The 26356-nt window shown below is 40.4% G+C and overlaps 1 protein-coding gene and 1 long non-coding RNA gene across 2 annotated transcripts in view; one reads left to right on the forward strand and one right to left on the reverse strand.

The window, feature by feature from the left end:
* Window positions 1–20014, forward strand: part of evpla (envoplakin a) — a 30825-nt gene extending 10811 nt beyond the window's left edge. Inside the window, exons 12-22 of the mRNA XM_051712013.1 lie at window positions 9591–9745; window positions 9891–9988; window positions 10436–10608; window positions 12099–12277; window positions 12403–12541; window positions 14959–15152; window positions 15324–15474; window positions 15600–15683; window positions 15798–15905; window positions 16017–16109; window positions 16191–20014. Of these exons, the coding sequence (XP_051567973.1) occupies window positions 9591–9745; window positions 9891–9988; window positions 10436–10608; window positions 12099–12277; window positions 12403–12541; window positions 14959–15152; window positions 15324–15474; window positions 15600–15683; window positions 15798–15905; window positions 16017–16109; window positions 16191–19532 (4716 nt within the window). The 3' untranslated portion in view covers window positions 19533–20014. The remainder of the gene's footprint in view (window positions 1–9590; window positions 9746–9890; window positions 9989–10435; window positions 10609–12098; window positions 12278–12402; window positions 12542–14958; window positions 15153–15323; window positions 15475–15599; window positions 15684–15797; window positions 15906–16016; window positions 16110–16190) is intronic.
* Window positions 3–26356, reverse strand: LOC127449046 (uncharacterized). Its single transcript, XR_007898642.1, has 10 exons — window positions 26156–26356; window positions 25643–26021; window positions 25458–25562; window positions 24703–25363; window positions 24508–24626; window positions 24255–24380; window positions 24088–24155; window positions 23801–23977; window positions 22112–22456; window positions 3–927 (listed from the first exon to the last, which is right to left on the reverse strand). It is a non-coding gene; the product is annotated as an uncharacterized LOC127449046 (long non-coding RNA).

Here is a 26356-nt window from a genome sequence, read left to right on the forward strand (position 1 = left end):
AAAGTTATGAAGTTATCCCTTTAAAACATCAACCATATAATATGAATAATCTAAGGTTACTAATGCTGCATCCCAATTGGTGTACTGTTTGTCCTACATAGTATGCGAGATGAGAATTACTACCTAACCCTAAATAATAAGACATTTAAAATAGTAAGCCAAAGGTGACTTTTTCTAGTCATTTTCGAAATTCAACCATGTATGCTTTTTTAGCTTTGACCTCTTGTGCAATGGGCTTTGTGACTATTCACTTTTGACTTTTTCAATTAAAGTGCAGAAGAATACAATGACAAAATTGTCACTGCAGTTTATTATAAAATGAAAATTTAATTTATACTAAATTTTATGGTAACAAATTCTTATTCTTGCATGCAAATGCAAACAGTACTTAACAAGACGGTCTGTGGTATCAAGACAAAATTATGACGTGGCAGTTTGTCCCAATTCTGGTGCACACTTACAATACAGAAAAAAAGTGGACTTTATCATCAACACAGTACTTACTTTTAGTGCAAGATACAAGATACATTGGGTAAATCAGTACAGCAGAGCAGATCTGTTTACCTTACTCTTACTCTACCTGCGCACGTATACTAAGCAAACACACCATACTCAACATGTAATATGCAAATGAGAAGGGCTAGTGTCTTAAAGGTACCATGCATACACAAATAAATGTCAATTATATTACCAACTGTTACAGTGTGTGAACGTGTGTGTCTATGGAGGGCGGGTTTTGGAAAGAGGGGGTGTCGCTTATTCAACAGCCGATCGGGTGAAAGTTTCAGAACGGCTAAAAATCTCTTACAGCACCTTTAAGTGCCAAAAGAGGACATGATGATGAGCAAAGTAAAGCACATAGCGAAAAGAAAACAATCCACCAGATACAGAAGAAATGCTAGTCTCCCTGCCTCAAGCATCCAGCTCCTGCAAAGAATAAAAAAAGACAAGATAATGTTACCATTCTGATAAAATCAATTTGTATTACAAATTGACACCATGATGGGCTGAGAAACCCTCAAAACTGGGCCAGACACGAATTAAGAGCCCAGCACAGTTTAACACACACACACACACACAAATACATACAGAATACAAAAAATAAATAAAAAATTACATTAACTGACAAATTTGGACAGCCAAAAAAAAAAAAAAAAAAAAGCAATTATAAACTGGGTTACCCCAAACAGCTTCCAACAAAAAAATCAAATAAACAAAATAATATTACATACCACACCAAGAAATAAACAAATCATGAAAACTGTGTAGTGATCATTTACCTGATGAAAATAACTGTGCGATAGTGCTTTAACATCACACTCAGAGAAAGGTCTTTCCCTTTCGAAAACAATGAGCTGTACTGTTTTCATCCCAGTAAAGACTAACTTTAGAACGACTTTAATATTTGAGTGCGGGCTTGTTTCACCCACTGAACGAATATTTCCCTTCACTGAACCAGTCGAGTTGGTCATTTGAGTCTGAACGAGATTAGATGAGATTATCCATTTTGATAAATTTGATGCGATTAACTCAGCAGGGAGTCCAGACTGTCAAGTGATTAACACCTCCTGCTGGGAGACGCTAATGCATGCTTTGTCTCCCTCCGTCTGGCCGGCAATTATGTTAATAAAGCTCACACCTGGAAATCACCCGAAAAATCAGGGCGTCGGCTTAAGGTCCATTGCAGTAGGGTACAATGGGGCTAAATGCTCCCCGGGGTAAAAGGCTCCTTTGATTTTAGATTGAAATGAACAAGAAATTATGCACCCTTTTCTGAATTAGTGCGGACTTGTTTCACCCACTGAACAAATATTTCCCTTCACTGAACCAGTCGAATTGGTCATTTGAATATGAACAAGATTAGATGTCTTGTTCATGAACAAACTGAATTTACTGTTCAACTCTTTTGCATACAAAATTAATGACTTGGTCATCTTGTTCATGAACGAGGATCTACAAGGAGGCATGTCATTCATTCAGTTCAACATGTGAGTCAATCAAGTTCAACAAGGAGAGAAAGAGGTAAAAAGCACAAGTTAATAGGTATGTACAAAACATAATCACCAATTTATGAATGTGTAATAATGACTGAAGACCATATAGTTAAAATGAAATGAATTACGAATGGAAATGTTGTGCCTTGGTGCACAGTGAAAGATATGTAGGCTTTTCTTGAACATTTTCTGTGTCTTGGTAGAAGTTAATCCCAGCATATCATAAAATATAGTAAAAATAAGACCTGCCTTTTGTAGTGAAAACGATTATGGTGTTTAAACTATATTTAAAGTGTCTTCGTACATTTGTAGACATGCAAATTCCATTTGTGTTGCTTTGTCCTGCTTTTAAAGACTGACTTTAGCGTGAGCCAATAGCATTCGAGTGCTGGCTGTGAGAAGCATATAATTATTTGACCTGCTGAATGAATACACCCTACACTGAACTAGTACAAATTAAACGAAACGCATGAATCACTCAGTCATCTCGTTTGTGAACTTGGATCTGCTGACTGGCTGAACGAGAGGAGGGGGCATGTTGTTTGTTCAATTCGCCATATTCTTTCAACGAGCAAAGGGTCTGGATTAATTATGAAAATTTAATTATTTAATTATTATTATTAAAAGTGAGTGATGACCTAAAATTACAATGACGTTATTTAAACTCATAATTTTTTTAGGTTAAAATTGTTTACTTTTTTGTATGGCTTGATAAATGATCGTGATGATGATTGTGCTAATCAGTTTAAAATATGATATATATGCTTTGTTGTCATTTGTGGGGAAACATTATTGATGCTTAAACATTCTGCAGTGCTGATGTCTCTTAGTATGCTTGTTGACACGCAAATTTAAAAAAATAAATAATCAGACTTATTCCAGTCGTGAATGACTCTGTGTTTTTGTTCAATGTAAATACTCCTTCAAAACACGCCATCTACAGGCACAGAGGTGTTATTTGCAAAAATGGTCAATTAACAAATCAAAGAACGAATCTGAACGAATCTTTTTGGTGAACAGATTCAAAGACTCAACCACTGCTACTCCTCTCGTTCAGTCAGTCAGCAGATCCTCATTCATGAACTAGATGCCTGATTTATTCAGTTCCTTTGCGAAAGAGTATACGAGTTCATTCAGTTAATTCATGAACAAGATGTCTCGTTCAGACTCAAATGGCCAGTGAATGGGTGTTACGTCTGGGAGGTTTATTTAACTCTTTAAACAGGCATTTAATCATGACACGGGAGCATGAATGTTCATTCTCATCTCACTTCTTTACTCAGAGTGTTGCGCAAACACCAAGACTACAATACAGTACAGGAGCTGTTGGGAAATGTAATTCCCAATACAATAGAACATATGAACTGAAATACACAACATCTCCTCCCCTCTTTCATTCAGTGTTCCCGTAAGAAATAAAGTATTAGAAATTAATATAACTGTTTCAGTTCTTTCTTGTTAAACACAATATTATTACGCATACACTCAGGTATATATTTTTCTTTTACCAATATGCACATGAACTTGCATTTTAATTAACTAGATCGAGCGTTTTAACTAGCAATGTACATAACTTTCAATTCAAAAGTTCTTTTTTTTTAATCTGGGAATGAGGGTGGACTACCTCAAGCCCTAGCTTTACCCTAGGGGATTATTCTGCTCACAACAAAAGGGTAAACTCCTAATCTGTTCATAAATCCAGACGTTTAGGTGGTCGCCATTCCCTTGCAGGATAATGGTGTTCTCCTTGGTTTGCGGTCTCTGAATTTTTAACAGGTGAGAGACATCTGTGAAGGGATTGTGCTGATGTCTCAGGAATTGGTACAGCCTAAGGTGGGTCAGCAACATTTGAAGTGGGAACCAGTGAAAGTGCATTGCACAGTGGTTCATTTGGATAAACAGCATCAGACAGCTCCGTAGGTGCTGTTGCTCCCTGAAGCAACTGGTCAGTATGTCTTTTCCAGACAGTTTGCTGTTTTGACTTTGTATGACACCGGACATGTTTGGGATAGCACCATCACAGGGATCCATTTAGGGCTGTTTCCATAGTTCTGTGCCAACACCTGGAGTAACACTTTGTTTGGCTTTCAGAGCTCTTTTCTGAATCTGTTTCTTTTGCTAATGCAGAACAGTGTCTCTGACCTGTGATGGTTTGAGTAGGTCAAAGTTTGTTCTTAGTTCTCTGTTGAACATCAGGTATGCTGGTGACACCTTGGTGGTTGCATGCCGGGTACTCTTATAACTCAGTAAAAAGTTGTGAAGATGCTGATGAAATGTACCCTGGACTTGGGAAGTTTTTAGCGCATGTTTCATGGTTTGCACAAAACACTCCACCAGACCATTTATTGACAGATGATATGGCACCAATTTGATGTGTTGCACACATTTGCCTGCAGAAACGTAGCCATCTCCTGAGATATAAATTGTGGGCCATTATGTGAGACAAGTTGCAATGGAGGTCCAAACTGATTAAACATTTCTCCCAACTTCTCAACTGTTTTCTCAGTAGTTGTGTATCTCATAATGGCAACCTCGGGCCACTTACTGTTTGCATCCACGACAAGGAACAGCATCTTGTCTTCCACCAGGCCCGCGAAATCAACATGGATATGGTGCCAAGGCTTTTCAGGGAAATCCCATGGGTGCAGAAGAATGGGCTTTGGCACGTTACGTATTTGCTGGCAAGAAGGGCAGGTCCTTGCCTTTTCTTCTATTTGTCCATAATTACAATATCCCGTGTGCAGCCGTTTCAGGACTAGTTTACGCAATGCTGGAGGGATAATGACTCTCCTCAACCACAGCAAACAACCAGACTGCACTGAAAGTTCATGTCATCATGAGAGGTAAGGCCTTAGATCGGGATCCTCACTTTTATTCTTGCCTGACAATGGCCATGAGTGTGAACAGCACTGGGTCATTGCGTGTGCTCCTGTGCACTTGTGTGGCAGTCACTGGAGTATGTTCTACCTGTTTGAAGTAGAAAATTACAGCAGCCTTCTTGTCTGTCTTGCTGTCGGGCAGTGGCAGCCTGAAAAGGCTGTCTGCATTGCAGTGCAGTTCTGATTTGCAGTACTTGATGTCAGAGGTATGTGCAGACAACAACAAAGCCCACCTCTGCATCCTGCAAGCAGCGAGTGACGGTATGCCAGTGTATGGACCAAAAATCTAAGTGAGTGGGTGGTGATCTGTCAGTAAAGTACACCTACTCCCAAAAAGGTACTGGTGGAACTTCCGCACACCAAAGACAATGCTCAATGCCTCTCATTCTATCTGTGCATAGTTTGTTTCTGCCTTGCTCAATGATCTGGAGGCAAATGAAATTGGTCTCTCTTGTCCATTTGGCATGATGTGGGATAGCACGGCTCCCACACCATATGGTGAAGCGTCATAAGGCAGTTGTATTGGCATAGAGGGATCAAAATTTGTCCAAGCTTTGGAATTCAGCAACGTGTCTTTTGCTTTTTGAATTGCTTCCTGTCATTTTGGGGTCCACTTCCAATTTTGGTCTTGGCACAACAATGTGTGCAACGGTCAACAATGATGCAACGTTTGGAATGAACCGGCCGTAGTAATTGAGCAGTCCTAAAAAGGATTGCAGCTGGCTGACATTCTGGGGTGCTGGAGTGTCTACAATGGCTTTAATCTTAGATGGAGACTTATGTAGGCCAGAGGCATCAATCACATGACTGAGGTATTCTACTGATGATTGAAAAATTTGCATTTGTCTTTGCGCACTCTCAGTCTGTAGTTTTTCAAGTGTGACTTGTCATCCACTCCAATTACAAGGATGTCATCCAAGTAACACAAAACTCCAGGAAGTGCGGCCAGAATCTGGTCCATCGCCTGCTGGAAGAGTGACGGAGCTGAGGTAATTCCGAAGGGAAGGCATCAGTACCTATTCAGCCCCTTGTGTGTGACAATGGTGAATATTTCTCTGGACTGGTCTTCTACATGCATTTGTAGAAAAGCTTGGTTTAGGTTAATCTTGCTGAATTTTATGGCCTCCAGCCAGCCTCGCAAACGTCGATGGTGGCAGAGGGTACTGTTCTACCGACAACACCGAATTTAAGGTGACTTTAAAATCGCCACAAATCCTGACACGTCCATCCTTTAGAACTGGTACTATGGGCAATCACCAATCGCTGACACTAACTGGTTCCAAAACGCCATCCTTGACTAGTGCAGCTAGGTTAGCCTCTACCTTTGGTTTCAATGCATATGGCAGGGGATGTGCCTTCAAGAATTTTGGTGTACTCCTTGGTTAATGTCCAGTTTCTTTGTGATTTCCTTCATGCTGCCTAGTTCCAGTTTGAAAAGTTCAGCATGTCTCTGTAAGACAGAATCTAAGTCCATTTTTGGTCGAGCCATGAACATCCTAACAAGAAAGGGTACTCACCCATGATTATGTAAAGTGGCAGCTCCTTGGTCTGTCCATTGATTTCGACTGTGACTTTGGTAACGTCTTTCACGGCTACCGTTTCTCCTGTGTATGTTTTCAATGTTATGTTTGCAGGTTTGAGTGGCAGTGCTTTAGTGCTTTTCTGTACACTGTGTCCTGACAGAAGAGACACTGCTGCACCAGTGTCGATTTCTATAGTCACTGGTTGTCCCTCAAGCATGGCAGTGACGCTATAAGCTTTTGAACCTCCCGTGACAGTCAACACATGCAATGCTAACTCCTCATAGGAGTCAGAGAACTTAATTTCCTTCTGTCCCACTGCAAGAATGTGTTTATTTTTCTGATCTCTGAACATTGTTCTCTTGTTCACAGACTTTGACATTTTTTCTTTGATTTTCTTATTTCTGCATGCCCTTTTTTTCCACAGCAGCGGCAGTCCATGTCTTTACCCCAGCATGCAAAGGGTGAATGCCCAGCCTTACTGCAATGAAAAAATTGGCCTTGGTTGTTTGTTGGTCTCTCAGCTTGCACTTTGTGCACTTTACTGCTTACACTCAACTGCTGGGCTTCTCTTGCGCTTTGTAAAGTCGTTTCTGTATGTCGTTCACACCGAAGACCACACACCAGCCTGTCCCTCAGCGTGTCATTTAGAGCATCATTAAACTCGCAATGTTTAGCTAGTTTCTTCAGCACTACCACAAACATTGTCACTGTTTCACCTTCTTGTTGATTGCACCGATGAAATCGGAATCTTTCAGCAAGAACTAAGGGCTTTGGTGAAAAATGCGCTTTGAGGGTATTCACAATTTCCTGATATATTTTGCTACCAGGTTTCTCTGGCTGGAGGAGATTACGCAGCAGATTGTAGGTTTTTGGACCCATTACACTTAAAAGGTGGGTACAACTTTTCCTTCCTCTCTAGCATTGGCTGCAATGAAGTAATCAAAACATTCTGTGTACGAGCTCCATTGCTCAGTACCTTCATCAAAATGACCCATACTGCCATTGATTTCGGCCATTTTCACAGCATTTCACTGATGCAATGATTAAGTATCTTATCTGTAATCATTGCATTTCCTCCCTCTCTCATCCACGTCAACAAATGCTGGATTTCATCCCGTTGCCTCGTCCAAAATTACACTGCATGAACCAATCTGTTTACAGCGGTGCTGTACGTGGTTTTCGACATCCTCGTCGCACCTTTTGTTACATCTTGGAGATTTATTTAACTCTTTAAACAAGCATTTAATCATGACACGGGAGCATGAATGTTCGTTCTCATCTCACTTCTTTACTTAGAGTGTTGCGCAATCACCAAGACTACAATACAGTGCAGGGGCTGTTGGGAAATGTAGTTCCCAATACAATAGAACTTATGAACTGAAATACACAACAAAGGGGGGTATTCGTTCAGTGGGTCAACTAATGATATGTTCTTTCACAGCCCGCTCTCTTGCTTTCTTTAAAAGCGGACAAAGCAACACAAATGGAATTTGCATTTCTATAAATGTACGAAGACACTTTAAAAATAGAGAGACATCATAACCATTTTCGCCACAAATGACAAGAAAGCAGGTCTTATTTTTCCTATATTTTGTCAAATGCTGTGCTTCGCTTTTACCAACAGATAAACTTCAAGAAAAGCATAAATATCTTACACTGTGCACCAAAGCACACCATTTCCATTTGTAATTCATGTTATTATAAACTGCATGGTCTTAAGTCATTTTTACACATTCATAAATTGGGGTTTTGAGCATACTTCTGAATTTTTCTTAGTGCATTTAATCAATTTCTCTCTTTGCTGAATGCGATTGACACATGCCAAACTGAATGAACAACATATCACCTCTTATTCAGTCAGCAGATCCTCGTTCACATATGAGTTGACTGAGTGATTAATTTAGTTTATTCGCAAACGAGTATACCAGTGCAGTTTGTTCATGAACAAGACGTCTCATCTCGTTTAGATTCAAATGACCGACTTGACTAGTTCAGTGAAGGGCGTATTCGTTTAGTAGGTGGGACCAATGATATGCTCCTTCAAAGCCCACACTCGAAACATATTGGCTCAGGCTGTATTCGGTCTTTAAAAGAAAGAAAAGCCACCAAAGCAGTCTCGCACTTCAAAATAAAGCTAATTGGCTTCGAAAGAGAGAGACGTCAGGGAATGAGAAATACGAGTCAGTGTGTGTAGGTGAACGAGAACGATTCATTCACTTAAAAGATAAATTCAAAAAGACTGATCTTTCCATGAACGAAACATTACCATCCCAATGGGAGGGGAAAACGCATTGGTGTAGCACATGCCAAGACGCAGTACACTGTCTACAAAAAAGAAAAAGAAAAAAAATGTAACAAAACCGGGAACAAAAACAGCAGTATTCTCCAAAGGGGGACACAGAAGGTGAACCTGCAATTTTAGACACAGAAGGAACGCTTCAGCATGTCAACCAGCCCACCTAAAACAAAACGAAAATTACTAATGTAACAGAAGCCAGCTGGTATGTGATAGCTGTGCGGTAAGTGTAAACCTCACTTCCCTGACCTCAACAGGCGCAGTAGCGACTGATGCTAGAGGCTGTAGCCTTTAGCCTCCTCTTTAGCCTTTAGCCGGTTCGAATCCCGCTCGGAGTGGGTTGAGCAGGACCAGTTACACTAATACAAAATCAAACTGCAATAACTAAAGATGCTAATAAATATACATACCAAGAAAAGGTGGCTCGTCAGCCCATGCAAAAGCAGCCAACAGCAGTTATGTGAAGAATCCACTTGCTAAAGCGAGACGTATAAAAAACAATTTATGACGCTGTAATGCTGCAGAGAAGCGAACAACATATAATAAAACGATTTAAAATACTTAGGGATGAACAGCCAATGACACGGTTCTCAACGTCAGAAGCATCCTCTGGTTCGCTGCAACGAGTAAGCTCACATTAAGCAAAACAGCAGGCCATGAATTAGCCAAACAGCTAATGGGAAGTAACATTCAGATGACCCATATGATACTAAAAGGAAGGCAGGCCTGATGGTCATGCATGTCCTGGTGGTTGAAAACAGCCCTAAATAGACGGACCGTGACAGTGATTGGACATCGATGAAAGATGTCATTACCCAAACACTAAAACAGGAAGGTGACAGCCTATCCAGCTACACAAACATGTTTTGTTATAAAGACTGATACTTGTTCTTCTCAGGCTTCCTTAAACAGAGGAGAGCTGTTCAATCTGAAGTCCAACTCAGACAATGACAACTGGGAGGTGCAGTCCAGTGAAGGGACAAGCAAAAAGTTTCCTGGAGTTTGTTTTATGATTCCTCCACCTGATCCTGAGGCCATCAACAGAGTTGACCTGTAAGGATAAAAATTGCTTTTCAAACTCCAAAGACCAAATTGAACAGTCATTTTTGGGAATCCTTAGGGTAAACACAAACAGGGTAGGGTAATTATAGACCTTCATAGACCAAGAATAGCTAATAATAATTTTGTGCTTATACAGACTGGGGAAAGAGTTGGATGATTTAAAGAAGAGACGAGCTGCTTTGAGAGCTTCGCTGAACAATCAATCAACAAAGTCCTCCCTTTCACAGGCTCCAGGTAAATGGGGAACACATACCATCAAACATGTTTCCATGTGTGGGTAACTGCAGGGTTGCACTATGTTTACCAATTTAGCCCATCACAGTGCAAAATAATTGTATAATGTGGAATATCACTGAGAAGCCAAAATTGAATTTGCATATAAAAAACTCTCTAAAATGGCAAATCCTACCGACCACTGGCGCACCAATGTTTAGTTTGACGAGTTAAGTACAAAGTACCACATTATGTTAAACCAACTGTTAAAAGTATTTTTCTTGTTGAGATCTGATCACCTTGCTATTTTGACAACACATTTGAGGCCAGTGGAAGAGGATGATCATGTAGATCAAAAGTACATTATGTGGTGCTCATGAAGCAGAACAATTAGAAAGTACTTGTGACAAAGATGTATTGAACATGCCTCTGAGCCAGTAAATCTCAGTTTCATATTTGGTTATTTAGTTCTTGCTCCAAGAGCTGAGGACAACCCCAAAGCTGTAGAGCTGGCTGGCCGTCTGAACCAAATGGATAAAAATCTAGCTCAAGCTGAGAAGGACACTCTGAGCAGTCTGAGAGCCCCACTGAACCGCACTGACCCTACCACAGACCTCACCAACCGTCTGAAGGAGCAAGAGGTAAGATAGGCTTGAGATATAAAGTGTCTCTAGGTGCATCTCTAGTCAGTGATAAGCTGCCTTCCTCTAAGCTTGTTCTGTCACACCTAGAGCCAGAATTAAAAGGGTCATGACATACTTTTTTTTTTATCTTCCCTGAGGTCCACTGATAATGTTAGTAAAGTTTTTTTTTTAATTTTTTTTTTATTTTGCACCAAAACAGTCATAATTTAGTAATATATGATTATTTTCCACCCTGTCTCTTGCCCTCTGTCTAAAACACTCAGTTTTGGTCTAAGCACCACCTTTCAACTTCAACGCCCACTGTTATGATTGGCTAACATCGTGCAGACCCTTGAATACAGCCATATTTGAAACTCAGTTGGAAGAGAATGAACAAGCTCCACAACATTATAAAACTACATTTCAGGGTTTACACATAACGGGACACCCAACACATTGCATCTGAACAGAATAAACTGTTAAATTGTTCACTGAAGCAGATCAGCACCATAAACTTTCAAACAGTCATGACATTTGAAATATTCATGAATTAAACTGTTTACTCACAATTTTGCGGTCAAGTCCAATAGAGTTTTGAACTGCCCCATCCTTCAAAAACAGTTCCTTTGCAAAGCTTGAATCGTATTATGACTGGTTCACAAGCAATGCACGCTGATGAGCCGAAAAAATGCACATATATTGTCCAAAGCAGAGTGAAACATGATGCACAAACATACAGTCTCATCCTGCACTGATGCGCACATCACTGGAAACACATCAAAACGGTTTTAAGATGTCCATTTAGTGCATGTTTACATACACCAACAATTAAAAATATCGCAGATGGGCACAAGAATGCGTCCAGGACAAGAGGCAGAGCAGCTGAATGAAACAGAATGGGGTCCTTTTCACAGTTGTAACTTGACACTGCGTCTTTTAAAAGCGGCACGTGATACATGACAATGGTCAAAGACGTCTGCCTAGAGCATGTTTATCTACAAAAATAATTAAAAACAGTCCAGATGGGTCACCTTTGGTGTTCAGGAATAGTTAGTAGGCCACACTAGGTCTGTCCTGCTTTCTCATTTATGAGCACCAGTGTGTGGGGTCAAGGGTGCGGTGATTTAAAGTAGTCATTGAAGTTGTTGCTGCAGAGGCAGTCATGAATTAATGGGCCCCCTATTGACTTAGGGATGTCGCAGAAATAGAGAATGAGGTGTTTTTGCAGCTTGGTTTTAATTAAATGCTTTTATTGCATTGGAGATTAAGTTTTGAGTTGAAGTTTTTATAGTAGAAGTTTAACTACTGAATCTGGTTACAGACTGTTGATAACTGGAGGTTGGTCAGAAATGAGGGTTTGTGAGACAACTGATGTAAAGATGATTCATGATTGTCAACAAACAACAGCCTTCCTTAGCCCCAGAGGAATGAATTTGGGAAAAGCATCAGAACAACGATATTTTTACTATCTCTGCTTGTTTGTATTTCTTTCTTTTTTCTTTTTACAGAAAACTGCAGCATCTCTCCAGCAGTTGGAAAAGCAGAGGGTTGCAGCCAAGAAGGAGATTGAACCTCTGTTTTCTCAGGACTCTAATGGGCCAACTTCTTCTACTCTCCCCCAAAAACTTAGTGATGCCAAAATCAAACAAGACAGTCTGGCTGCTCTTGTTGATCTCTACAAAAGGAAGTATGTAGTGTATAAATATAAATGTGTATACATTTGACATTTTATCATATATAATTAAAATGTATTTAAATTAAGAATATCTAGATATTATAAAGTTGCAACTCTGACTCTTTACAACACTCTAGGGTGAATGCCTCTATGGATTTGGAGAAACAGCTGAGGAAGATGGACAACACTGTCTCAGGTTTTGAGAAACAGCTTAGTAATGATTGTACCATCCCAGATGCGCCCAGTGCCATCCAGACCCGTGTCCAGGAGGTTCAGGTACAGACTAAACTTACTGTACTTCTTAAAACGTACATCTTAGTAGGGTGCAATAATGTTATTATTTAATTCCTTTTTTCTGTGAAATGACTGGCAAGGATTTTTTTGGCTCATATTTTCGCAACTGTTAGGGCTAGAATCAAAATACTTTGCACATCACTTATATTTAAATATTATCAGATACATTATAAATAATATATTGTAACGAGTGGCTGGCGCTGGCAATGATGAAGACGATGACGTGAGAACCCAAGTGCAAATTTATTAATAAATGTGATATCCAAAAAACCCTAATTACAAATATGAAACATAAACATGAACTTGACTTGACTTAAAACTTGAATTGACATAAACATGGCTTGACATAAACTGACAACATTACATTCACAATACCTGACAAAGCACAATGGGAAAACATGAGGGCTTAAATACATGGACATGGGAGAACACATGACAAAGATAACCAATCAACAAACAGAACTGATAACAGGATAACAAGACAATAAACCAATGAAAACAAGACAGATGAACATGGAGGGAAAACAGTACATCACATGACCAGGAAACAGAAACTAAGCTTTTCAAAATAAAAGACATGAAAAACATGAATCAACAAAATACACATGACATATCCCCCCCACTAAGGGGCGGCTCCCAACGTCCCAACACATGAACAAAACACATAAAACATGACATAATATTCAAAGTTCTGTAGGGAGCTAGGGAAGGGGGGGGGGGTCTTGAGGCATGGGGCATGGGACTAGGGCAGAGTCAATGGAAGGTGGGGCCCCGAGAGGCTCGAGGGGTGTTGCTGTGGAAGGTGGGGTTGTGAGAGACTTGAGGGGCGGAGCCATGGAAAGCTGAGCCGTGAGAGACTTGAAGGGTGACACCATGGAACTTGGTGCTCGGAGAGTAGCCGAAGACTCGAAAGGCCAGGATGGAGCCGATGGCAGGGAGGACCAAGGCAGTGCTGGAGGCTCGGAGGAGCAAGGCGGAGCTGGGGGATCAGATGACTGAGGCAGAGCCGGTGGGACTGAGGACCAAGGTGGAGCCGTAGGGAAGGAGGTCCCCAGTGGAGCTGATGGATCAGAGGGACGAGGCGCAGCCAGAGGATTGGAGAGCCAAGGCAGAGCCAGGCGACCGACAGACCAAGGTGGAGCCAGCGGGACGAGGGACCCCGGCAAAGCCGACAGGCTGAAGGACCGTAGTGGAGCCGAGGGAACGCAGAGCTGAGGCAATGTCGAGGGACCGACAGGCCAAAGGGGTCAGAGGGTTGAAAGTTCCCCTTGCCTGCTCAGGAGAACTAAGGGTGGGTACAAGGGTGGGAACCATCTCCAGGTCCAACTGCTCAGATGTGGCCATGACATGGCTTGGAACAGACTCAAGTGTGGCTGTGACGTGGCATGGAGCATGCTGAGGCGTGGCTGTGACGTGGCATGGAGCAGGCTGAGGCGTGGCCGTGACGTGGCATGGAGCAGGCTGAGGCGTGGCCGTGACGTGGCATGGAGCAGGCTGAGGCGTGGCCGTGACGTGACATGGAGCAGGCTGAGGCGTGGCTGTGACGTGGCATGGAGCAGGCTGAGGCGTGGCTGTGACGTGGCATGGAGCAGGCTGAGGCGTGGCTGTGTCATGGCATGTCTGGCTCAGTGGCCAGGTCGTGGAACTCTGGCTCGGCGGCCATGACATGGAATGCTGGCTCGTTGACCATGACGTGGGACGCTGGCTCTTCGACCATGACGTGGGACGCTGGCTCGTCGACCATGACGTGGGCCGCTGGCTCGTCATCCGCCTCCCCCATAGTGAATGGTGAACCACTCATTAGAAGGGCAAGGTCGATGTACCGAGTCAGGTTGTAGGTGCTCCGACCATCAGGCATCAGGGAGGAAGCTGGCTCACTCAGACCTGCCCGGAAAATGTCCTTGAGGGCTATCTCATTAAAGTCCACCCGGCAGGCCAGAGCACAGAAGTCCTCCACATAGTCCTCCAGGGGACGATTCCCCTGACATAGGCGGAGGAGCTGGATTTAGCAATTAATTAGTTCAATTTATTAATAAACGTGATATCCAAAAAAAAAATAATAACAAACGTGAAACATAAACATGAACTTGACTTGACATAAACATGGCTTGACACAAACTGACAACATTACATTCACAATACCTGACAAAGCACAATGGGAAAACATGAGGGCTTAAATACGTGGACATGGGAGAACACATGACAAAGATAACCAATGAACAAACAGAACTGATAACAGGATAACAAGACAATAAACCAATGAAAACAAGACACGTGAGCATGGAGGGAAAACAGTACATCACATGACCAGGAAACAGGAACTAAACTTTTCAAAATAAAAGACATGAAAAACATTAATCAACAAAATACACATGACAAATATCTTATTGTTCATCCAGAGTTTGAGGAAATATGTCACTGGAGATCAAAGTGAGATGCAGAAACTTAGTGAGGACCTGGAGGCCCTTAAGAAGCTGTGCAGTTCTCTTCAGCAAGGGTACCAGGAGTACTGTCCTGATATACGCAGACAGGAGGCAGAGGTAAAGAATCTTCAAAGCCGATATGCCAATGTGAGCAACCAGATAAATGAAAGGTGAGTGATACATACTAACTACATTGTCAAAGTTTTGTTTAAAAGGCATGAATATTTAAATTTTAAACTTAATCCATCTAGTTTAAGTCTTACTGGTAGTGTCACTGAGGTATACTCTCCCTGCAATAATAATGAGTTCAATGAGTTCAAATTGCCTTACATTTTACTTAGGGAGAGGCTTTTGCAAGAGGCTGGCACAAAACACCAGGACTTCCAGAATGTGAGCCAATCATTAAGCTCCTTTTTAGATAATCTACCTAACAACAAGATCAACCCTAAGGATGATTTGTCTCAAGTGAATGCCAAGCAGAAGTCTCAGAAGGTTAGATGTATGCACTTTTTCAGATAAAATGGAAAATCATCACATCTGATTTAAAAAACTAGTCTTATTAAAGAGTTTGAATACTCACTTATAAGCGTGGTTGGTTGTTCTATTTTCCTTAAAAGAGGATGGTAGATGATATACAGCGGAAGGGCGAAAACATGGACAGGGTGGTTGATCTCTCCAAAGATCTCCAAATTGTTCTTAATGTAAGTCCAATGTTTTGGTACAGTAACTTTCTGTGTCACGAATCACACACTAACTACAAGTTTTTGCTGAAAATGTGTTATGAAATTATAATATATTGTATTTATTTTGAACAGGAATATGAGATGAATTGTGATAAGTACAAAGCTACTCTTGATGACACATCTTCGACAAATGCTAAAAGGCTTCACATCTCAACCCTGGCTGATTCTGTTGCAAAACAGGTTAGATATTTGATATTAAATTATGATTCAAAAATCTTGATATGAATTAGTATCACATATCAAGTCAATAGAATAAAAAAATACTTAATTCCTTACTCTCCTGTGTTACAGGAGAAGGATCTTATGAACCGTTATGCTGAGACAGCTGCTGAGAGTAACCAGTTACTCAACCAGATGGACTTAGCGAAATGCATCCTGGCTGAGGTGCAGTTAAAAACCAGTAGTCAACTAACTAAATAATCTGTATGACTGAAATATTAACTGGTCTTTCTTCTCACTACACAGAATGTGGAAAGAGTAAATAGAGTACAACAACAGCAGGTACAACAAAAAGCCATTGAGGACACAGAAGGTCTCCAGAAAGAATTAAAGGAGCAAATTGCCAAACGTACCAATACAGAGAATGAACTTAGCACCCTCCAGAACAAAGTTTTATTTCTGAAGAGTCGAAGAGGAGTGGAGCGACTGGAAGAGAAGGAGGTTCTGCAGTACTACCGTGACCCAAAACTTGAAGCTGAATTGGAGGACTTTCAAAGGAAGTTCCACGAAGAAGCTCTAACACGCACCAAAACCCAGAGTGAGATTGAGGTGTTGACCAGAAAGATCACAATTCTAGAAACTGAACTAAAGAACACAAAGCCCAAGCTTGTGACAAGAGAGGTGACAGAAGTAGAGAAAGACCCTCAGCTGGATGTAGAAGCCTCACACATTCGAGAAAAGATAAGCACATTGAGGAGTGAAATTAGAGTTAAAGAACAAGAGAAAGCTCACCTGCAAACTGAAATGTCAATTTTGGAGCAAAAGAAGTACAACATAAAAGAGAAGGTGGTGCAAAAGGAAGTGGTAAGGCTGGAGAAAGATCCAGCAATGTTGAAGGCAGTTAGGACATTTGAGATGGAGATCTCAGATGAAGGTGAGAGGAGCAAGTCACTGAAGAGAGAAATCTCCCAAACCAGGAGTCAGATCACTTCTCTTGAGAGACTTATTCCAACCTTAGAGCCAAAGATTGTCACAAAGGAGGTGAAGAAGGTTGAGCAGAACCCTGGACTCATAAGTGAGTCTAAAGAGCTTCTGGGTAGAATAGAAGAGGTTAGAAATGAGAATACAAATCTCATGATGGAGCTGAGTAACATTCAGTCACGCCATGTCCAAGTACAGCAAATGAAACCCAAAGTGGAAGTCAAAGAAATCATAAATGAGATCTATAGGGTGGCCCCTGAGACAGAGGCAGAGATGCAACGCTTGAGAAGGGAGCTACAAGATAACAGCAGGCAGAGCTCAGACTATGAGAGAGAACTCAGCATGGTCAAAACGGAGCTTGGTGGTCTACATGTGAAGAATCCCAGGGTTGAGTATAAGGAAATTGTTCTGGAGGTTGTAAAAGAGGAAAGAAGTCCAGAGAATGTAAGAGAAATACAGAAGCTTTCAGATCAGGTCTATTCCTTACATAAAACCTACAGTAATTTGCAAGATGAGCTTATCCGTTTAAGAAAAGACAGGGATGAATGGAGGACTGAAAGATCAAAGGTTGAGACCAGGATTGTCACTAAAGATGTAACTAAGTATGTTGATGACCCACTTCTGGAAAAGGAAGCAGATCGTCTCAGGAAAGAGGTCCGTGAGGAAACTCAGAGGCGTAGAATAACGGAGGAAATGGTGTTTGAACTTCAAAATAAATACATTCAGCTTGAGAGACAAAAACCAGAAGAAAAGGTAGTAGTGCAAGAAGTAGTGCGTCTACAAAAGGACCCAGGGCAGATTCTTGCTTATGAGAGGCTTGGCAGGAGTCTAGATGAAGAAGTGAAGAATCGGAGAAAATTTGAGTTAGAGGTTCAGCAGATGAGAACTTTGGTAGAAGACAAGGAGAGAACCATCAGGAGCAGTGATGAAAGGCAGAGAAAGATCCAGGTGGAAACTGAGCTGAGACAAATCAAATCCAGAATCCATGATCTAGAAACTGCCCCACCACCCATTGAAGAGAACATAGTTATTGAGGAAGTTCTGAAAGTTGAGAGGGACCCAAAACTAGATAAACTGACCAATGGTCTCCGAACAGACATGGATAAGCAGAGCGGTGATATTATGCGTTTAGAGAGAGACATCAGGAACTTGAAACTCCAGATAGACATCCTGCAGCGAGATAAATCAGTTGAGAAGACTGTCTATAAGGAGGTTGTTCGTGTAGAGAAAGACCAGGCAGTGGAGGCAGAACGGTCCCACGTTCGAGAACAGGTACTTCAGCAGAAAAATGCTAGACGAGACCTTGAGGACGAAATCCACCGTCTAGTTGAGAAACTGCAGCGACTAGAAAGCAAAAGAACTAGCACATCCCTGGAGGAGACCAACCTGATTCATGATAGGGAAAAACTGCAAAGAGAAAAAGACACCCTCCAGAGAGAGCTGAAAACTTTGGAGTCTGAAAGACAAAACAGCAGCATCTCATACCAGCAGCAGTCTAGACTGATGAGTGAAATAAATCAAATTAACAGGCAAAAAAGCATCAAAATGGAATCTGATGTTCAGAGGCTGGAAAGGAACATCCTGGATGAGAAGGACAAAATCTACAAGCGTGATAACACAATCAGGGAGCTAAAAAACAGTTTGAAGAAAGATGATTCCTCAGATACTCGAACTAAGGAGTTCAACGTCTCCACAAAAATTAGCATTCTGGATCCTAACACTGGTAAAGACATGTCACCATATGATGCCTACATGCAAGGCTTCCTTGATCGTAACCAGTACATTCAACTGCAGGAACTGGAATGTGACTGGGAGGAAATCTCCACATTAGGACCTGATGGCGAGACAACTGTTTTGCAAGATCGCAAGAGTGGCAAACAATACTCCATCAAAAATGCCCTAAGAGAAGGCAGGGTAACTAAATACCAACTACAACAGTACAAGGATGGCAAAATGCCTATCTCAGAGTTTGCTCTACTTGTGGCTGGTGAAACAAAATCTCTGTCATACACTCCAATTAACAGCCAACCATTTCAAAATCTAAATGAAGAGTTCCCCATCTGTGGCGTGTATGATGCACACACTGATTCATGTCTAAATGTGCGCAGTGCCATGGCTCGAAAGTTGATTGACACCAACACTGCCCAAAAGCTGCTTGAAGCACAGGCAGCCACTGGTGGCATTATGGACATCAGCAATGGTGTAAAATATTCTGTCCACAAAGCAGCTGATAGAGGTCTGATTGAGACCAGTCAGCTACAGCGGTTACTAAATGCTCAAAAGGCCTTCACTGGAGTTGAAGACCCTATGACAAAAGAACGTCTGTCAGCTGGAGAAGCTGTTCAGAAAGGATGGATGCCCAAAGAGAATGCCATGCGTTACATGGAGGCACAGTATCTGACAGGTGGGTTGGTTAACCCCAACAAAGCAGGAAGAGTCAACATAGTGGATGCTGTCAGCTCTAAAATGATTGATAGTACAATGATGAGAGAGCTTCAGGAAGAGATCAACTATGCTAAAGAGCTAATTGATCCCATTACCAAAGAGAAGATCAACTACAAGCAGGCTTTAGCTCGTTGTAAAATAGACCCACTTTCAGGTCTTCCAATGCTTCCTGCTTCCTCCAAAGAATCTGCCTATACCACCTCATACTTCAGTCATACATAGCCACACATTTAAAGTCTCATCTGTTTACAAAGATTATCAGTCAATCTAGTTTCCACAGAGTTGACTGTGACCATTTATGCTTGGTTAATATGAAAATAGTGACACCAAATCTGATCTATACTGTACTCACACTACAATTGTAAATCTTAGGTGCTATAAAATCTGCCAAATTGAACACATTACTTAAATTCATTGGACTCAACTACAGCTTTCATTTACACATCTCAACAGCTGAGATGCTTGTGTTTACTTCCTTTCTAAGTGATCTATACTGTACTCACATACAGTTTTAGGAATATCCATCCACAAATATGGTAAAAAAATAATGTTATACTTGTTTTTTTCCCCCATGGTATAATGGGCCAGAAGTGCAATTTCTGATTTAAAGTGATAATACATTTAATTATTTATGCCTTTCTTTTATCAGTCTCTGTAATTTCTGGAACTACTATATGCTGAGAATAATTAAAAAGGTAATGAATTCCTTTTTTGTCATTTTGTTACATTTACTTTGTTTCTTCTAACTGAAATCAATACATTCAATATTGGTAGCTAATGTATTATTTGCAGTCATAAGATGTTAGTTAGCAGCTAAATTTACTGTAATGTATCATTTTTAATTTTTTAATGCTGCTAAATGTATCTTTTAATTTTGTATATATATAAAACACTTCAGAAGGGGTTCTTTCACTAAATAAAATAGAGATGTACAGCTTGACCTACTGTACTTGACATCCAATCTGAAAGGGTGTGTCAGATAGTAAGTTGGGAGAACCCAAACATTTTCAATACCTACACTAGTTCAGATGAGTATACAAAACATTAAATTAATGCAATTATATGTACTGTCCATTACTGATGCAAAAGAATAATCTTTAATGGTATCAAAAAGAAACTGATTAAAATAATAACACTATCTCTTTTATAAACTAAAAAGGATTAAAAGTAGATTTGGTAGGTTGGGGAATACAGCTAAACCCGTTAAAGAGACCAGTATGAACAGAAAACCAGGGCCCATATTCACAAAGATTTTTATCTTACCACTAGGAGTTCTCCAAAGAGTTCCTGGCTAAGAGTTTTTGCTTAAAAGCTATTCACAAAACTGCTAACAGCAAGTTTTACTAAGGAAATCTTAATGTAAGAGTAAGATGGAGTTGACCTTGTAGCTATGGATGACATTTTATTAGCGCACTCTTTTAAATCACTCAAAGTGACTGGTAGAGAGGGAAGCGCTATTTGTCAGCAAATTCCTCATAGACATATAGCGGAATATGTATAACACATATAATATTCACATATATATATATATATATATATATATATATATATATATATATATATATATATATACACACACACACACCGATCAGCCACAACATTAAAACCACCTGCCTAATATTGTGTAGTTCCCCCTCGAGCTGCCAAAACAGCGCCAACCAGCATCTCAGAATAGCATTCTGAGATGATATTTTTCTCACCACAATTGTACAGAGCAGTTATCTGAGTTACTGTAGACTTTGTCAGTTTGAACCAGTCTGTCCATTCTCTGTTGACCTCTCTCATCAACAATGTGTTTCTGTCCGCAGAACTGCCGCTCACGGGATGTTTTCTGTTTTTGGCACCATTCTGAGTAAATTCTAGAGACTGTTGTGTGTGAAAATCCCAGGAGATCAGCAGTTACAGAAATACTCAAACCAGCCCATTTGGCACTAACAATCATGCCACGGTCCAAGTAACTGAGATCAAATTTTCCCATTCTGATGGATGATGTGAACATTAATTGAAGCTCCTGACCTGTATTTGCATGATTGTATGCACTGCACTGCTGCCACATGATTGGCTGATTAGATAATCCCATTGATGAGTGTTGGTGCCAGATGGGCTTGCTTGAGTATTTCTGTAATTGCTGATCTCCTGGGATTTTCCCGCATATCAGTCTATAGAATTTACCCCAAATGGTGCCAAAAACAAAAACCATCCAGTGAGCTGCAGTTCTGCGAATGCCTTGTTGATGAGAAGTCAACAGAGAATGGCCAGACTGGTTCGATTTGACAAAGTCTACGGAAACTCAGATAACTGCTCCATACAAATGTGGTGGGAACAACATCATTTCAGAATGCTATTTTGAGATGCGGGTTGGCGCTGTTTTGGCGGTACGAGGGGGACCTACACAATATTAGGCAGGTGGTTATAATGCTGTGGCTGATCGGTGTATATACTAGATAGATAGATAGATTCGAATTCCAAAAAGTAACCACCGTAGTGACGTCATCTAGTATTTACCATTTTTTGTTTTCTGATGTTATTTGCATGTGCGTTTGGCATTTCAGTAGCAACAACAACAAAATCAACAACACCGATGGAGGACGCCGGTGTTATGGATCAACTGGGGATCGTGTTAACTGGGGATGTGTGCGTGCACACAAATCATTTTACTTGAGTTTCCAGCAGAAAAATGTATTTCTTCCTCCAGAAGTAGAACCTCTGCTAGCTGATATGAGAAGTTATGCCATACATAAATCATGTGTCATTATCATTAAACATTGAAAATAATAGATAAAATAATTGCCATTGCTTACTTTGCAAACAAATGCACCACATGATGCACAATTGTGTGACACTCCTCCACCTTGAAATGTGCAGACCCCTCATCCTCATGAAAGATCTATGAAACAGAAAGTGCACCTGGCAGTAGGCCACAATTCAAAAACAGCATGTTATAGAATGACACATACCTCCCTCTCAGTTCAACAGACTTCACATACTTGCCTTTTCACATCTTTGCATTGGCCGATTACTAGTGGCGATTTTAGGGGGTGGCCTGTGGTGGCCTGGGCCACCCCTGAAATCTCATTGGCCACCCCAGAACTGATTGATAGTTCATCATGTTCATCAACACAAGAACGAAGAATCTATAGAAACACCTGTCAATCAAAGATGACACCTCAGGTCATTTGTTGATTTAGAGCCACACTGACCCAGGGTCAGTTTTATATTTCTGACCATTATAGTAGTGGTGGGACTGAAGCTGTGTGAGCTGATCTTTGATCAGTGGGGGGAGGGGCAGGCCGTGGGTGGCCAGGCAGGTGCCGCAGGTCGCGGGCAGCGGGCGCCTGGTCTGGAGTATAATGGTCGGTCAGAAGCACGAAGCTGACACGAGCTAGCGTCTACCTCCAACTTCCAATGAGTTGACGACGTCGATTTGTGGTCAAAAAGAAAGCTGTTATTTGAGAGGTATGTTCATCTAATCTATAGTTTAATTTATCCCGAATTTCCATGTGAATGTGAAAATATTTTTTCATTGTTACAGTAGCTAGGTTAAAGAGTAAGCTAGACCCTACACCACATTCAGCATGTTATCTTTATATTGACATGAAATATGAAATGCCATGTTTTCTGATTTAATGACAGAGGTGTGTAAAGCGTTTTACAGATGTATATGTTCAATAGCTAAAGTTATATATATATGGCTAACCTGTGTGTGAAATGGAAGGGTTTGTGCTGTGACTGTACTTTAAATCTTTACATGAGTTATTTATGAACTCTTTATGTGTATTATTGTTCAGTCAGACCAATAAAATCTTCAAAATTTTTATACCTTATTTGACATTTTAAATATGCAGAGGCAGGGCAAATTGCACTTAAATGCCACAAATGATTTGACTAACTATTTTATTTGGTAATATTCAAAGTAAATGAAGCTATCAGAACATGTGGAATATAAACCTGAGTAGAAACTGTAAATAGAGTTTTGTTTTTTACTGTATTCAGAGCTCAATCTGCAATTTTGGGGTTTCCAGACAGACACCTATAAGCCCTCGTAGCCAATTTCACACACTGATTTGTACCCAATTTAACAATATTTCTGCTGGACAGTCCAGTTATAGCTAATAAATGAATGAATAATTGATTGAATGATTGATTGAATTGCGCCTCAATCAGTTATCACCTGTACTTGTATCTTTTTATGATTATACACTATACCTGATGTTATTCACAGATTAATTCTCTACAATGAGAATAGCTCTTAAAAATGTGTAACTGACTTTTCCTAAACAATTACTGATTTAAAAATGGATGTTATGTTAATATAACCAGAGATTCCCAGAAACTGTAATAGGTTGAAATAGAACAGGAATAGAAAACTGTCAAATGTCAAAACAACAGTCTGATATTGAATACAAACAATTCAGTGAATGCTAACATGAGTTTAAGAATTAATTTATTCTACATGTGTAGATGTTGAAGCAAAGCAATGCGATATTTACACATTTTGATCATGTGCCATTCATAAAGGTTCTCTCGGTATCGCCACCCCACACTAGGTCTGTGCCCCATCTTGGCCACCCCAGTAAAAATGTCCTGGATACGCCACTGCCGATTAATGTATGTTTGGCGCCAAAAGGGTAAATTTATATGGACTTTCCCATCTTTGGGTACATTGCCTTAAGGAAAAAAGCAGAGTATTAAGTCTCATTAGATAATTATTTTTGGACACAACTATTTTGGCTAAGTCTCCAGTTAAGAATAAATTAAGAAATTTGCAGTCACTTACTATAAATGTCCAATGGTTGTTTACACAAACTGCTCCAAAAAGCACATATCATACATGGATGGATCCAGCTAAAACAATAAGTGGTAAAAAATAAATAAATAAATAAAATACTCTACTAATATGCAATAATTATTTTGGGGTTGTGTTGAAATGCAACTGCCAACTACCTTTTTCAAGCCTTTTTGGTTTCCTTTCCAGACTGAGGTCATCTGATAGGAATCTATTAAATATGCCTTTTTCTCTCCTGACATATTTAATCAGTCTGCAATGTTGTGGAGATAAGCGTTTACAACCTATTTACAGAAAGAATCAAAGTATTAGATTGTTATTACAAAGAATTGAAACACATACATACAAAGGAAGCCCTCTAACTGCATTTGTAATAATGTAAACTTTATTTGGAAAATTCATTAATCTTACCTCACTTTCTAGCTGTTTGCCTGGTGCCAGATCCATTACGCTATTTGTGTATAGTTTATTGGGACCCATCTTGCTCCGCAACAGATGTCGTTTCTTGCCCTCCCATATATAATTTATCACTAGGAAAATTAGCACAAAGACAAATACTGAACTATGGAAAATGAATCAAATGTTGTCACACTATTTAGTATTTACCTTGCTCTTCAGAATTTGTAGATGCTGGGAAGGTGTCAAATGTGCAAGATGGATGTTTCGTCTGTGCCTTTTTTGTGGTCTGGATTGAGTGGATAACGGGCTGATGTGAGGAAAGAACATTGGAACAAGGAGTGGTGGGGCTATTGTTTTTTGGAGTTGACAGACTCTTGGTGGGACTGTGAGGAGGAATACTGGATGGATGAGGGGGACTGGATGGAGGAGGAGGACTGAAAGGAGGAAGAAGACTGGGAGGAGGAAGAGGACTGGGAGGAGGAAGAGGGCTGGGTGGAGTTGATGGGATCCATCTATTTGGAATGTGGGGCTCTGGCTCTACATACTTTTTTAGGTGGTCTGTATTTGATTAGTGTATTCCACTTCGATGAGACCACATCAACATTTTCCCCCTCAGTTTTCATGACAATGAATGGACCCAACATATCTGGATCCATTTTTCCTCCCTTTCTGCTCTCTTGTTGCAAGTTCCTCACCAAAATTTTGTCCCCAACCACAAAGTTGTCCCCCTGTCCTCTTTCCATCTTTCACTTTCTGACTTTGTCCTGGCTCCGTTCTATGTTTTGTTTTACAGCTTCCATGGTCTCCGATGCCACGATGATTGAGTTTCGTCAGGCTTCTGATCATCAAAATTGAGGATGTAACAACACTGCATTTGATTAAAAAAATTAATTATTTAAAAATTTTTTAAAAAACATTAAAAAAAAAATTACTGAACATGGGTCTGTTCATATTTAAAATACCTTTGAATTGTGCCATTCATTCTCTCAACAAGGCAGTTTGTCTGAGGATGGTAGGGAGAACACAGTTTCCTGGTGATCCCCAGTTTATCGCAGACTAAAATTGACCTATGATAAAAGATATACAAGTTACATATATTGTTTATGGTCATATTAATTTATTTTAGCTTGATTTGTGTTGTACCAACCTTGTTAACAAACTCTCTTCCCTGATCTGTTAGTTGTTGTTTTGGTGCTCCAAATTTGTAAAAGAAAAAAAAAAAAAAAATCAAGGATGCAACGTGTGACCTCTTCTGCACTCTTTGTCTTAAGTGGGTAGGCTTCTGGACACTTGGTGAAATAGTCCACCATCACACAGATATATTTGTGGCCATTATCAGTTGCTGTAAGTTTACCTATAAGGTCCATGCCAACTAATTCCAGAGGTTCTGTGACCTGAAATGGGAATCGGTCTTTGTAACTTTCAGGACTAAGGCTAACATCTTAAAAGTATATAAGAGGTTTTTTATACTATGGGATTGTTTGTCTTCTTTTTATTGATGTTCTGCTGGCCTGACACTGAGCTATCTGAAAGAAGAGAGGTATCTCATGAGCATTTTAACCTAATATTAGCCAAAAAGTCCAAGTTAATACAATAAATGTTCAGAAAATGTTGTTACGATAAGTTTGCTATGTACAAGACACCAAGACTTATAACTTACCCTCTTGCAGATACCCTGCTCCATGCCAGGCCAGTAAAATATAGTGATTATGGCATGGTGAGTTTTCTCCACTCCACAGTGTCCACCAACCCACATAGTAATTTTTGTCTGGCCCAGCTACGGTCCACATAATCTGTTTTCCCTCGGCCCACAGACAGCAATGAATTACAGCCCTCTGGTGGCCCAGATCCGGATTTTCAG

This window comes from Myxocyprinus asiaticus, chromosome 12 (genome assembly GCF_019703515.2).
Source record: "Myxocyprinus asiaticus isolate MX2 ecotype Aquarium Trade chromosome 12, UBuf_Myxa_2, whole genome shotgun sequence".
Classification (NCBI taxonomy): domain Eukaryota; kingdom Metazoa; phylum Chordata; class Actinopteri; order Cypriniformes; family Catostomidae; genus Myxocyprinus; species Myxocyprinus asiaticus.